At 39.3% G+C, this 15398-nt stretch overlaps 1 protein-coding gene across 2 annotated transcripts in view; it reads left to right on the top strand.

The window, feature by feature from the left end:
* Window positions 1-15398, top strand: part of AHI1 (Abelson helper integration site 1) — a 62932-nt gene that overhangs the window by 5025 nt on the left and 42509 nt on the right. The window contains exons 2-12 of one of the 2 annotated variants that reach the window (XM_035108917.2): window positions 1582-1638; window positions 2304-2425; window positions 3448-4058; window positions 5734-5921; window positions 6982-7201; window positions 8254-8443; window positions 9552-9647; window positions 10970-11155; window positions 11829-11984; window positions 12955-13087; window positions 14506-14629. In XM_035108917.2, coding sequence (XP_034964808.1) covers window positions 1623-1638; window positions 2304-2425; window positions 3448-4058; window positions 5734-5921; window positions 6982-7201; window positions 8254-8443; window positions 9552-9647; window positions 10970-11155; window positions 11829-11984; window positions 12955-13087; window positions 14506-14629 — 2042 coding nt within the window. In that variant the 5' untranslated portion in view covers window positions 1582-1622. Of the gene's footprint in view, window positions 1-1581; window positions 1639-2303; window positions 2426-3447; window positions 4059-5733; window positions 5922-6981; window positions 7202-8250; window positions 8444-9551; window positions 9648-10969; window positions 11156-11828; window positions 11985-12954; window positions 13088-14505; window positions 14630-15398 lie in introns of both variants that reach the window. The other variant, XM_035108912.2, reaches the window with a different exon arrangement.

Genomic DNA, 15398 nt, shown 5'->3' with positions numbered 1-15398 from the left:
TTGTTCCCTGCTAAGGCATAGCTGCTTGAATTGAATGAGCTCAGGAGACACCTGAGTTGCATTTTCACACCTATGCAGATTCCCCACATCAAAATAGCACACAGAAACAATCATTTTCACTGTTGCGAAAGTAACAACTGTAATCACATGATAGACTGCTTCGCCTGAACAACCTACCAATGATAACAGCTACCATGAGGACTTGCACAAAGCAGCTTCTATGCAGTGGCTGTGACATGTATACATTACATAGCACAATGCGCAGAGAGGGTAGCCAGGAGGAGTGAGGCAAGCAGAAGTGTAAATGACTGCCCATGTTTCTGAAGCCCTTTTTGGCCAATGCATTAACCAAACTACATGATAAATTGTGCTAAGTCATTATTTGGTTGCACATGCTAGGCAGGATTTTAGAATGTGCATAGCATAGGATTACATTACAGCACTCACTTCTGTAGAGCAAATGGGTAAGCTACAGCAAGGGAGCATTCCTGGTGGCTAAGCTACAGGTGTGGTGTTTTCTTTCTGTTGAGAGCTCTCCCACCCTCCCTTGTGAGCATGTAGAATTTGTACGCAGGCTGGTTTTCTTGGTGCTTGAAGATAAGCTGGTTATAGTGCGGTGCCATGTTCAACATTTGTCAGATGCAGTGAACTCATTTATATAAACTAAATTATTGCACCAAATCTTCAGCAGGTGGGGCTAGAACCATTGGAAAACCACACAGATAATTCATGTCTAGCTTTCCTCTCCCTGTCTTCTTGTACTTATTATGCCAGTTAATTATTCTGAGGCAAAGTGTGCATAACTACAGGCACAATGACCTAGAAATGTATTTGAAGCAAATAAGAGTTTTGGGCAATCACCAAAGACACTGAAACTAGCATAGGCGCTCTACCTGCCACTACAATCTTAAACATTTGCAGTCGTGTGTATATGGCATCACTGAAGTTTTGTAACACTATTCATTATATTATTCTGCACTTTAATTCAGACTTAGTGTGGTGCACTGCACTGGTGTATCTGTTAGTGCATCAAAATGTTGCTGGCTGATTAGTTAAGACATTATTTTAGAAGTCCTTAAGGGGACCTGGTTGATGAGGTTTAATCAGTTGCTGCTGCATTAGGTCTGATAATTTTGCTTACTGGTTTTTTCTTTTGATTATAAAGTGATAAAATACAATTAAAAATATTGGGTGGCTGATAGTTCAAACATCATGAACAAGGGGTGATGTTCAACTATGAGTGTCCACTGATGGAACAAAATTTGTTAGCTGAACAGGGAGGCAGGCAGTTTTCAGCCGTTCTCCTGTCTCCCCACCTCTGCAGCACCCTGTGCTCCCCTTAAATCTCTTTCAGAGTCGGCCCTCTGGAGTAGATTTAGAAAGTGCAGTAAACTGAAGTCGGGAGGATGATTAAGTCTCCCCTTTTCCCATGAGTTGATAGCCACCATTGCATATTACCCAAAGTTAAGAAGCCTGCAACACTTTTTCATGTTGTGTTCTGATAGTTTGTGTTTGATTGTTCACTGATAGTTGTCCTTCACAATGTTACTGCCCTATAACATATTCTGGTTTTCTTTGCAGAATGAAGAAAAGTGAAATGTGTTGAGTTGCCTCTGAGGGTCATGAAAATGCCAGCAGGTATGTAGTATATGTGCTATAGCATTTTTTACCTTTTGCATTGTATGAACCATTTACTGTTAAATTTTATCTGTGTAAAGAAGAGTTCTTATTACCGATTAGTATTTCCAGCATTGCTGACCTGGGTCCTGATCCAGAGATGATAACTGTACACCCAAAGACCCTGACAGCAACTAGTACTGCATGCGGATATGCATTCATGTCTGCATTGTGATGCAGTAGCTAGTTTGCAAGGAAAGAATCTGCAGTATTATCACCACAATGAGGTTTGGCAGAGTGGAAACAGGGTATTTGTTCTTGTTTTCTGTGGCTAGCAGGAGTCACAGCTTCATAATATCAGGGATCACCAACTTTTCGGGGTCCGTTTCCAGCAGGAAACACTATTGTGAGTACCGCACACAGCAACCAAGCACACACTACAACTTTTTCTATTGATGATGATAGAATTAATTGTTTATTTATTTAATAAATAAATAAATAAATTGTGGTGTGTGATGAAACCTCTAAGCGGTTCTAAGAAAGCCTTTTTCAGGCCTAATTTCAGCAGGGGAAGGAAGAACATCTGCAGGGACATGTGTGCCCTTGGCTGCACCTTTGGCATGAATGGAAGAGGATAACTGGGCTGTGACAGCCAAAGTGATGAAACTGCTGTTTGACCTTTTCAGAGGAGAGTGAAGCCAAGGCAAAAACCAAGGTTCGTTTTGAAGAAATTTTCAAGAGCCATGCTGACCTGGCAGATAAAAAGAAATCGAAGAAGAAAGCATCAGGGACGCCAGAGAACATTGTGGTGAGTTGGCAACTCTATGAAACTTTGTTTGCCTGTCTTGGCAAACAGGTTTAAAAAGAGCAAAGCTTAGTGTCTCATGCTCAATTCCTTAAGTAGTGTGAAGAAACCTGGACTGTTCTTTGCAGAGTTACTTCCTTTAAGAAAGCAGAGATTGTTGCAGCCTTGGGGTTTCACAGAGACTTACAAGTACAGTACCAGCACTTCAATCTCAGGGTTTAGAAAAGCACAGCCTTCAGATTCATGACTGCTGTTTCATTTACTATTATTTTGTTGGTGGTGGAAATGGCTCACTATACTAATTTGTCCGTTTCCCTACATGAAGGAGGTTCTGTGAATGTGAAAAGAAAAGCACTTTAATTATCATTTTAGTATATCTTGTGCTATTGATGCCTATATTGAGAAAAAATGGTACTAGTACTTTATACAGTGTCTAATTTCTGTGTGTTTCATCCACAGTCTGTACATTTGGTTCAGGAAACAGCAGTGGGTTACATACAAGTATACTAATTTAATGGCCAAATTACAATTAGAAAATATCTCTTTAAATGAGTTGTTAGTAGGCAGAATTTTTTTTAATATCTTGGTTCCAATCATTTCTTACATTTTTATCATGAGGACATTTTGTTAAATATTATTTCAGTTACACTAGATACGTACACCCTCCTCCTCTCAGTAACATTTATGTTACATAATTATTTTTCAACTCATATTTTAACAACATATAATAACGACATACTGGTAGGTCAATTTTCCAAATATTCTAGAATACATTTGAGGGATTTTTTTCTTAAAATAAGCTTTGAAGAATATATTAAAAGCTTGGTCAAATCTAGAATCTTTTCATGTTTCATATGAATTCCATCTGTTGGTTGCTACATAAAACAATTAAGACTCATTTAAAACTTGGATTGCATGCAATAAAACTAATAATGTAGAAAAATATTAATACGGTACTATAATACATATGCTTGTAATTAAATAAGAGGTGGCTGACTTTTCAGTGTTTTTTGTCTTAATTGTAGCTTGAAACATTCAAAAATCATCTTGGCATTACCCAAGAAAGTGAAAACGATGAGGTAATTATAAATGATACTTATAACGCAGAGGAAAGGAGTCCACGGATTACAAAAAGCAAGCTCAGACACAAAGCCTCAGTTGCAGAAAAAATAAATAATAATGTTGTTAGTGGAGAGGAAAGCGTGCAAACAACGTCTAATAAGAAGAGGAAAAAGACAGTGTTACACGAACAACTTAATGAGGAAGAAAACCTATGTGAAACTAAGTTGGACAGTTTTGAAAAACAGATTCATGTTTTTTCAAAGAAAAAAACAAAAAGTGTGTTAGAGGCAGATGCATTTCATCAAAAGGGGGACAGCCACATAAAAAGTGCCTTGAATGGAATGAGAGGGAGATCTGAATTAGATGAGGAAGAGCAGCTAATTCAAGCCTATGAGCAGCAAGTGGCTGAGGAAGAAGCAAATGCAATTAAGAAGAAAATAAAAAAGAAACTTAAAGAACAGATGTCTGAAGTCGCCCTCAATGTTCAAAGCCAGGAAATGGCACTGAATAATGAAGTGAGCAAAAAGAAGAAAAAGAAAAAAGAAGTATCTGTTGTATCTGAAGCTCAAACAAGGTATAGTGGCAAACAGCAAATTGGTGTGGATTTAAATCTTTAACAACTGTTTGATTTTCATTGCTGTTGTTGAAATGGAAAGAGTTGTATCTCTCCCCCCCCCCCCAACCTGGACATACCATTTTACAGGAGAAAATGTGGTGGTGTTACCTTATCTGAAAAAGCATGTAAGGTATACCAGTTCTTCTCCCTCCTTGCAAAGTTACTTTCTGAGTTGCTGGGAAGCCATGAGTTGTTGCTCCTGTGGGAGGACTCAGTAAGGAGTGCAGGGTCCTTGGTTTAGGTTTAAGATAGAGGAAGGTGGGCAAAATCACATTTGGCTTTATTTCTATTTCCCAGCTCAGCTTCCAGGCACCAGACCAAACTTGGGGAGGATCTTTATTGGCTTAATTGCCTTTCTCTCTTAAAACGGCTTCCTCCTAGACACACACTGTCTGTTTCCTACCTACGGTAGCTTTTTCAGGATGGCCATATCTTTAGAGAGGAGTGAATAGAATCCTAGGAAACTGCCTTATCCCAAGCCAGACTGTTGATCCATGGAGTTCAGTATTTTCCCTGCTGACTGGCAATGGCTCTCTTGGGTTTTTGATAAAAGTATCTCCCGACCAAAGCTGGAGATGCTGGAGGCTGAACTTGGATCCTTCTGCATGCTCAGAAGATGCTCTCCCTCTGAGCTAGGGCCCTCCCCTTTCCCCTTTGTGTTGCCTGGCAAAAGAAATATTATCATCTGGGTTGAGTGGGGCTGTGCCCCTGTTGTCTGTTGCCATGGTGTCTGGGTGAATGGTTCCCACCACATCATCTCTTCCCAGCTTGTTGACAGCCTCTGTTCTGGAACCACTCTTAGCACAAACCCAGCTTGGTGGGAAGGGATTATTCATTTGGATCACTTTCCTTGCTCATCTCAAGATCTCTCTTCGGGGGGCAGCTAAGTCTAGGGGTGGTAGCAATGCATTTGCAATATGTTGACCCTGCCTTCAGTTTACATGGCCTCCTTTTCCTCCATCAAGTTACTGCTGGTCAGCTGACTTAAACTCTGCTTTCTGCTGTTTGGCAGTGATGCCAGCCGTCCCACTCCCTTCCCCATGAGCTCATAGGTGCACCAACTTCAAGCTGCCTTCTGCTGGAATTACCAAGTTCCCATTGGGGAAAGCGGAGCTTCAAGTCACTGCTTGAGTTCCCTGTGGCAATCATTGTGCCACAGCCAATCCCAGCAGAAAGGGATAGGTGCTGATGTCAGGCTCTAATTTCTATGGTGTTAACTGTGCTATAGAGCTCACCATGGGGAAATCAGTAGTGCAGTCAATACCAGCTGGTCTGTTCTCACTACCAGTCATCTGTTCATTGGTGAAAGCAAGCCTTCTTTGCCAACGACAAATCGGGAGCACATTCTGCCTGCTTCATACTTGATATGACATCTAACATCTGGTGCGAGGCAGATGGCCATGACTTTGCTGAAATGGCTTTGGGGGACCCATGTCTGGCATAATTAAGGCTCATGAGCCAGTGGACCCCCACCCCCACCCCCACCCCCGGCATGGCTGACCTCAACTAACCACCTTGGCTGATGGTTGGAGTGTTCCTTACTTGCATCTCTCTGGCAGACAGCAATTATTATGGCAGGGCTGGGTGTATGTATACATTCCCTTGTTTAACAGCGAGACTTACTTCATTGCAGTGCAATGTCCCTCTCTGAACTACAGAATGACCCAGAGGAAGAAAATACTAGCAAAAAGAGATCATTGGAAAAAGCACTCATATCAGAATCTAAAGAGGATGATGTGTTAACAAAGGAACAGGAACTGGAGGAGGATATTGAAAAACAGAAATCTAAAGGAAAGAAACTGAAAAGAAAACCCAAAAAAGGTTTGTGTGGCTACATTTTGAACCTCCGCAAATGTGCACATGAGTACAGAGCTCATTTATGTGGCAGCTTTGTGTGCGTTTAGTGACCTAGACTGCACCATCCTTGTGGCAAAAAAGTTGTCTGAAGTTTTTCACATGTGACCCACTGTGATTTTGCACAAGTGAACTTTCCAAATCTAGGTTGAGTGGTAGCATGTAAAATACTAGTTTGTGCTCATGATGGCTGATTATCTGCTGACTATAAGCATCGGCTCAGCAATATCGAAAGCAACATGATGGCCAGGGAAAATTACAGTATAGAAAACTTTATGGAATAATGCAAAAGTCACGGTGCCAGACTTTACCCGGCGGAGATCAAGCTTGTAAAGCTTTGTATAATCGGCAAAGCTTGATCTCCGCTGGGTAAGGTCTTATTCAAGTAAGTAAAGACTTATTCAAGGACTTTCAGAGATAGTTTGATGTTTTGCATTATTCCGTAAAGTTTTCTGTACTGTAATTGTTTCTGGCCATCATGTTGCTTTCGATATTGCTGACTATAAGCATTGTGCATCCAATTAGAGTGAAAATTGTACTGTGAGCATAAAGGGTGAGTGAGTTGCCCTTACCTCACATTTATTTCAAATAAATATTGAAATAAGGACTCATTTATTTGTTCAAGAATGGTCCTGCTATGTATGAACAACAATTTTTGGAAGTGGTCTATTCATTTGACCACTTGAAACATGTTGGAACATGTAATTGGCAAGTTTCAGCTGTATCTGCTGTGTGTGTGTGTGTGTGTGTGTGTGTGTGTGTGTTAAACTGCTGTTCATGTTAATAGATCACGCATAAAGAGTAATGTTGCTCATACTAATAGCCTGAATTTCTATTCACCTAGCCAGTTTTTGTCCAATAACACATGCCTAGATATAAGCAAACATGCTGTCGAATATACTACCGGTATCTGGTTTTTCATAATGCATTGTAGAACTAGCGGGGCTTGGTAACTACAATAGGTGTTTACAATTTAATTTTGATAATGTTTAATTCTCACTTGAAACAATCTTCCTTCTGCTCCTAGTACTAGAAGAAAATACCCCAAATGCTAATGAAAATACATCACATGTGACTGATGGAAGTGTTTCACCGGAATCAAAACCTGTTTACGATGATAGCCTCGTTTTAGGGGTTTACATCCATCGAACAGATCGACTTAAAACTGATCTCATGGTATCACATCCTATGGTTAAGGTTCATGTGATTGATCAGAAAACTGGTCTATATGCCAAGAAAGAAAATAGGTGATGTTATTCACTTTTAAAGTTTCCTTTCTCTTCTTCCCATTAATTAACTTATCTCTTCAATTTTCCCACACCAAATGTGATTTACTGTAAAGACTTCTCAGTTGTGTATTGATGTCCCTGGAATCTCTTCCCTGCTTAATTTACACTTGCATTTTCGGGATTTTAGTTTGTTTTCATAGATATGTGTGCTTATTCTCTTGAATTTCAGTTGAGCACTCTGGAAATATATGCAGTCAATTGCAGGAGAAATGAAAGGCTACCAAAAAAACCTGACATTCAGTTACTTTTCAAAGTTCATCCTCAAGAGACTATTCTGTTTAGGTAATGTTGCCCATCTATAGAGGGCAGGGTAGAGTGTTCATCAGATAATGTCAGAAGGTAGACTGAATGAGAGGCCAACATGGAATAAGGGTTGCATCAAACCCCAGAGTAGCTTCTAATACATGTAAAGGTCAGAAAGATGACAGCAAAGAAAATATTATTCAACTCTGTGCTCGAATAAGATTTAAAGCTGCACTCCTATGCAATATTTCCTTGGCAGCCCCCTTAAACTAAGTGGAACTTAACTTTCAAGTAATATGCATAGGACTAAGCTGTGCCTCTCATATACGCAATCTCTTATGTGTGATAGGAAGCACACTCCAAGCATAGCATTTCAACTAAATGTCAGGTTTTAACCAGTAAAAAGAATGGGTTAAAATGGTTAAGCACAGAGCACAGAAAAATGCACATTTTTCCCCTAAGAATATAGACATGAATTTACAACCATTTGGATTATTTTCTTTAACTGTGGCTTTCATTAATGTTGCGCTACGTTTGCTTTGAGCCAAAGTTACTCAAGCTGTCCTTGCACTTCATAGGGTTGTGGATTTTGTGCCTAGAATAGTCTGAGTTAGAATAAGTTTAAAGCCAGCTGACACGTGGCTATTGAACGTTTCCATACACACCCTGGTAGCATGAATGCTAGACTGTACATTCCCCACACTTCCCTTTTAAGCAAAAGTCTAGCACAGTTGGACTGAACAGAGTTTATTGTTTTTATACAGCAGCCGATCCGTTTCATCTTTTTATGAACAAGAAAAAGTGGGACATATTCTTCCCATTATGACCCAGCCGTATGATTTTAAACAGTTTAAGTCAACACTTCCAGAATGGGAGGAGCTAATCATTTTCAATGAACGCTTTAACTATTTCCTTCAAGATGCTGAAGAAAGTCCAAGAATAATCCTGTTTTTTGAGGTACAGAATGAATTTCAATTTCATCATGTTACCTTTAATTTCAGCAAGTATCTTTTAATATTTTAATTCATAGATTATTTGAAAGGTAGGTGACATAGGAATTATGGATTATGCCCATTCACGTAAGGACTCCCACTCGTACAACAGAATTTCTCTTTCCCCATGCATACCAAAATCTCTCTTGGGGGTTCCTCCAATTGTAGAGCCAATTTGTTTCGCTGGGGGGGTGTGTGAGGAAAAGACTTGGTACAGAGCATCATGACTTGGTAATAGAGCATCAGCTTTGCATGCAACAGGTCCCAATTCAATCCCTGGTATCTCCAGATACATTTGGGAAAGACTCCCTGCCTGGAACTCTGAAGAGCTGCTGCCAGTCAGTGTAGACAATACTGAGCTAGACAATACTGAACTGCTAAGGCAGTTTCTGTGTTCCTAAGCAGAAGCCATTGCTCCTGTAGATAAGCCAGCTGACAATAGCAGGTGCAAGGTTCTCTAAAAATTTATTCTTAGACCTCCTAACAGCTTTGTAGGGGGGCCTGGGAGCTGGGGAAGGTGACAAAGTGTGCAACAAAGAAGCTGCCAGATGCATTATTTGAGATTTTTCATTGATCCTTAATGAATATCCTAAATCATTTTCTTTTTGTTCTTGTTTCTATTATGTGTTTTGTGCTTTTTTAGCTTGTATTTTTATGCTGTGAACTACTCTGCTATCTACAGATGAAGGGACATATTTAAATCTAACAAATGCAACAAAAATTAATAATAATCTTCCTGAATGTGCCAGCTCTACATGTTTTCCTGCTAAGAAAACCCGTATCCACCATATTTGAGGGGTTTCTGCTTGTTTATTCTAAGTGAGCTCCCCCTTTTTGAGAGCTGAAATGTGCCAAATGCAGGAGAACTCTGGAATTCGCTCATTCTGCGCGCACACACGTGCATGCACAAAAGCAGAGCTCACTGTGTGGGGGTGGCATGGAGGTTCTTTCATAGGCCCCACTCTACCCCTGCAAATAGCATTCAGAGCCAAAAGAAAATGACTTAGACAAAAAAATATTCCTTGTCATAATTGTTGATTTTAACTAAATAATTTTTTTCCCAATTTGGTCAGCTACTTGATTTTCTGAGCATGAATGATGTAAAGACCAACTTTGATGTACAAGCTAAGGAAAGTGGCTTTCGGAAAATCTCTTGGGCATTTCTAAAGGTATTTTATTTGTTTATTTAAATAGGACCTTTCTCCCTAAAGTATCCAAATAAAGTCTAAGCAGAAGTGAACATAAACAACCACTTCTGTACTCAGTGGTGAAACTATATTTCAATCTTGGTTGTGGTAATAGATGAACTGCAAGCACATTTGTCCCATAAATGTACAAAATTTAGATGAGGTAGCCAAAAGAAAATCCCACAAAGGTGTTTTGTATGAAGGTGGAGTTTAGTGCTATTGCATTTCATAAAGCCCCATGTTTCCCCTGTGTGTATTATGGTATCCTTTCAGAACTGAATCTGAGAACCCCTGTGTGCATCTCTGCTGCATCTTATGGTAGAGATGGTCATACCGTGTTTCTCATATTATAAGACATGTCTTATATTTATTTTTTCCTCAAAAAAAACACACTATGGCTTATTTTCAAGGGATGTCTTATTTTTTTCCTCCTCCTCCTGCCGCGGCCGCCATTGCTGCTGCGCCTATCACTATGTCTTATTTTCGGGATATGGCTTATATTCCTTGAATGCTTAAAAATCCTGCTATGGCTTATTTTATGGGTATGTCTTAAAATATGAGAAACAGGGTAGCATAGGCTGACTGAAAACAAAGAATCCAGTTACCAAGGTTCACCAGCAAGTGCACAAAGGCCTGTACCCCTCTGCCAAAGATGAGCCCTAATTCTGTTCTGAGTGGCTTCTGAATGTCAATTCATCCATACAGATGAAGTTATAATCAGATGATCTGCTGATACCTAACTATGTATACTACATCCTCCCATAGGAAACCTGTGCCCACGATCTGCGGTTGCCAAACTATAATGTTATGGTTTTAAATGGTCACATCACAAACAGGGTGATGCTATTTCGTCTTTGTTTATTTAAAACACAGGGTGATGCATTATGAGTCGCCCTGTATTTGCAGCCTGCATCATAAACAATGCCAGGGCAGTTTATATATTTACAAATAAAACAATAATGGTAATTGTTTATCAATTAAAAGACTCCACAAGAACAAATAAAATACTAAAATAAAACAATAATTGTCAAACTGCAAAGCACTTCCCTCCTTCCATATAAGGCTGACTAGATTAATATTTCACACAATCTCAAGTACAGTAAATAAGTTGGTGTCAACTTTGCTTCAGAGGGAAAATCATTCCATGAACAGGAATGAGAAGGCCCTTTATCATAGTATAATGTACCTCATCAAAAAGGGACTTGTCCAAAGTTCTACTAGCATTTAGCTTGTAAAAGCTACATCAGTATCACCCACAACTAGTAATCACACATTTTTTCACTTCGAAAATTTTGTCTTTTCAGCTTGTGGGTGCAAATGGAGTTCTAAATGTTGGTGGAAAACTACGTCTCCAACTATATTGCCCTCCTCCAAGGTCCAGATCGCATCTAAATATTGTGGAAGTTTATGATTGGTGGGCAAAATGTCCCAGAAACCATTACCCCTCAACACTGTATGTAACTATAAAGGGCATTAAACTTCCAGAACATGTAAGTTTATGTTGCATGTCTACCAGCTAAACTTCAGCAGAGATATATCTGTGGGCGTGAATCTGAGAAAAGTGGTTTTTTGTTGGCCCTTTGTAACAAGCTGTAGAACAGAAACAATTGGCATGTTACCTTAAATACTTGAACATTTCACATCTGGTTGCTCCTGTCCAGTCATTGCTGGAACTTTGGCTACTTTTCTGCCAGCCAGGTGCTGAATGTTGTATTTAAAGAGAAGGGAAAGACATCCATGAAGCATTTTCAGCTGCTTCTTTTATTCAGTCTGCTGAAAATCTGCTGAAGTGAATAGACTTGCAATAATAGAGATCTATCAAGGAACCTACAATATATCTGTATTACGTGTATTTTATTTTTAAATGTACAATTTTAAAGATTTTCTTTCTAGATTTCAGAAATATTGGTCAGACTTTGTTCCAGTTCTTCTGGGATATAAGTTCATTTCCATGTTAGATTATGATCCATTCTGCAGTTCTTTTGGATTTATATGTAGCATTAGTCATATTTAGAGTAGACCCACTTAAAGCAATTGACTTAAGTAACAGAAGTCTCTTTCAATGGGTCTATGTAATTGGGTTATGGCTTTCTTGGATATCACCTTGATAGTTTACATCTGCCAAAAGAAATTTGTCCTATTACACTTTTAATCTATTTGTAGGTAGATCCTTCTTTACGGTCTATGATGGCTGTTCAGCAGGAGTATCATTCTCCATCATTCTTGGACCTGCAAAGTGAAGTATCTAAAAAAGCAAATAATTCTGGACCACATGTGAAAAAAGAAGAACGATATAAGTGGTCACGATTTCCTGGACAGGCAAGAGTTTTCATACCTTTGGACATAAGGGCTGTGTTTCCAGGGTGCAATCTAGAATTGTATAGCAGCACTTTCTTGTTTTCAGGTGTAAGCACAAAACAAATGGTTTAATTCCCACCCCTCCCAGTGTATCAAAACAGGGTATGTGAAAAGTCCCAACTACTAATAATTTCCATGTCAACTGTGAAGGTTTTGCAGTGTTGCAGTAGAGGCGTGCGTTAGCAGTGAAGTTTAGACAGTCAAATTAAGAAAACGGCATAATAAAAAGCATGAAAATTAGTGTGTTAGCGCTATTACCAGATTTCTTTGGACCTCTTCAGGCAGTACTTATGTCCACAGGATTCTTTTTCTTTTGATTGTTCATTTTTTAATTGAATGGGTATATATCTTTAAAAAGCAAGACAACCAAGCTAACAATTACATACTTAGCTGGTTGAATGGGAGAAAAAGCTTGTTCCTCAAGCTCATGTATTTCTTCCCCTGCTTCCCTCACTGTAGAGAGAAAGTGATGCGTGCTTTCAGAATTTGCCATGCTGATTGCAAGATCTACCTTACTGAGTCATGCAGATCCTACATTTAAGCATAGGTTTTCTTATGGCAAAACAGTCTGTTACCTTATTCATTCTTTTAAAAGAAGCGTACTTAAACGAACCACTTTTATTTTGAAGGAAAAGCAGCCCTGGGGCTCTAATACAGAATGTTCTCTAGACCAGAACAGGGGTCTTGCTCCACTCCATCTCTACCCCACCAGTGATAAGCAAGTAACTGGCTTAGGGCCCAGATCAGCACCCCATTCTCCCATGCCAGTGAACACACATCTGCCACCGTTCCATTTTTTCTATGTTAACAGCACGTTTCTCCCCAAAAGTTTGCTGTAACAGTCTATCACTGATACCTTTCTGGAAATAGTTACAATTAGTTGATGATGAAAACACAACTGTGGAAATAACGGCTTGCTTTGGAAATGCAGGTTTGCCGTATACCAAATAAGCATCTGTTTTCCCTTCGAGCGGGAGATATGGGATGTTTCTGTATTCGCTTTTCCGAAGACGGACGAACCTTAGCAGCAGGTTGTGCAGGAAGAGATACTTATCCGATTATTGGTAAGTTGCAGCCTTATGGCGTGTTTCACTTTTAATACAAAGCCGCAAAATAATAAGTGTTTTTGTCTCCTGGTTTCATGTTTTTGAAAAGATTATGCTCTCGCAGGCAGAAGAAATTGGTCAGTGGGACAGCGGAGGGAGGCAGTTTTCAGTTTAAGACTGGCAGAGGAGGCTTTCTTGGTAATTCCACTGTCCTGAGGTATCCTAGGAGAGGACATTCTTTGTAACAGCCCCACATTGATGCATTTGGCACCTTCATTATGTAGCTGTGTCAGATGCTGAAGACACACCTCTTTACCCTGGCCTTTGACACCTGAGAGATATATTTTAGGATCCATCCTGTTCTTGTGGCTGTTTATTTAAAACTGTATTTAATTTTTTTAAAAAATTCTTTAATATTGTATTGTTTAAACATTGTATTTTAAAATGACTAAATAAATAAACAAATATTTTATATAAATAAATAAATATTTTTATAAATAAAAATAAATAAATAACCTGCCATGGACCTTATGGTGAAGGGTGGGGGTAAGAAATCAAATAAATGATAAGCAGTTAAGTTTGAACCACATGTCAAGCCTCCTTGGGCTCCATGATTGAAGAAATGATGATTATGATTATATCTAGCCCATACTGGCAAAGGAGCTCTGGGCAACAAACAAAAGATGGGATATAAATATTGGGGGAGGGGAAGAGAAACATATAGATATTAGGTACTCTGAGATGGTTCCAGAAGGTTTTGGGGAAGAAGTAAGTGTTGAGGTATTTGAAGGGTGAACGTGAGGGAGCACGGCTCGAAAGAAGCAGCAAACTTCTACAAGCAAAAGAAGTGGCATGGAAGAAAGTTTGCAGATAGAAATATGTGTAGAAAATGAATGTGGCTTACAGCAAATGATAATGACTTTTGCAGTATTTGTGATTTCTCACCAACCTTCCCTATCGGTGAGCAGTTACAGAGCAGGAGAAGAGGACACTGAAATAGTATTATTGTTCTTGAATTGGAGTGCTTTATAATGCCATGTTGTGAAAAACCCTTTATTTAAAAGTTTACCACACATACATAATTCTCATTCAACCACTAGATGGAAATAGATACTTGCATGCTTATTTTAAATGTGGACTCTTAACATACATCTGGCAGCCACTTCTGAAAATCTGAAAATCAGGTGCTGGTGGAGGCCGGATATAACTATCATGTCCAGTAGCTGCTGGTAGCTTACTCTGTCTGCATTCGTTTAATTCCCTTTTAAAGCTATCTAATCCGGTGACTATTACAACATCCTAGGACAGTGTGGATGTGTTTGTGTGAAGTACTTTTTGAAACCAAATAGTTTCCGTTTGGATGTTTCCTTGATGTTCATGATTTCTTAATTTTACCTATTCCCAACCCCTTAAAAAGCATTTTGTGTTTTCATCAGTATATGAGATTCCTTCTGGGCAAAACCTGGTGGAGTTTTATGGACACCTGAACATTGTATATGATCTTTGCTGGTCAAAAGATAACCAGCATCTCCTTACCGCATCCTCAGATGGTACGGCAAGGTTAGTATAAGTGTGTTCATCTTATTTGAATGGTAACATAAAGTGAATTAACATAATATATGTCTGCCTCTTCCCCTTCTTTTTCACAGACAGGGTGTGGGAGAATTCCATGACAGAACCACTACAGTTCCACTGCAAGGAGGGTGGAACTGTTTTGAGGTTGTTGTTTTTTTGCAACCGCTCCCTACCTTTAGGCCCTTAGTATGTGTAAGGGTGTTCTGGTTATTTAATAAATATCATCCTCATAGGATCACTTTTCTGCAAAGGAAATCTCTTGAGGAGAAAATAAAGCAAAACTCTCTACTCAACCATATTCTACAGACATCTTTTTTCCTGTATCCTGTATCCAGTGTGATGTAGTGGTTAAGAGCAGTGGACTGGTAATCTGGTGAACCAGGTTCGATTCCCTACTCCTCCACATGCAGCTGCTGGCTGACCTTGGGCTAGTCACACTTCTCTAAAAAAAAAAAAAAGTCCCTCACCTCACAGAGCGTTTGTTGTGGGGGAGAAAGGGAAAGGAAATGGTTAGCCGCTTTGAGACTCCTTAGGGTAGCGATAAAGCGGGATATCAAATCCAAACTACTACTCCTCTTCTCTTCACCCTCACTTAATATAATTTTTTACTTTTTATTGTTGCCCTTTCACTCTTGTACTAAAGAAGAGATGAGGATTTTATTTTTATTTAATGCAAACCTCCAGTTACAGCAATGACACTCTGCTAGGTTATACTGGATAAACTGGCACTTCAAAATGGCATTTGCCTGGGAAA

This window comes from Zootoca vivipara, chromosome 3 (assembly GCF_963506605.1).
Source record: "Zootoca vivipara chromosome 3, rZooViv1.1, whole genome shotgun sequence".
NCBI lineage: Eukaryota > Metazoa > Chordata > Lepidosauria > Squamata > Lacertidae > Zootoca > Zootoca vivipara.
The sequence above is the reverse complement of the archived record's forward strand: the minus strand, read 5'-3'. Positions and strand labels throughout refer to the sequence as shown.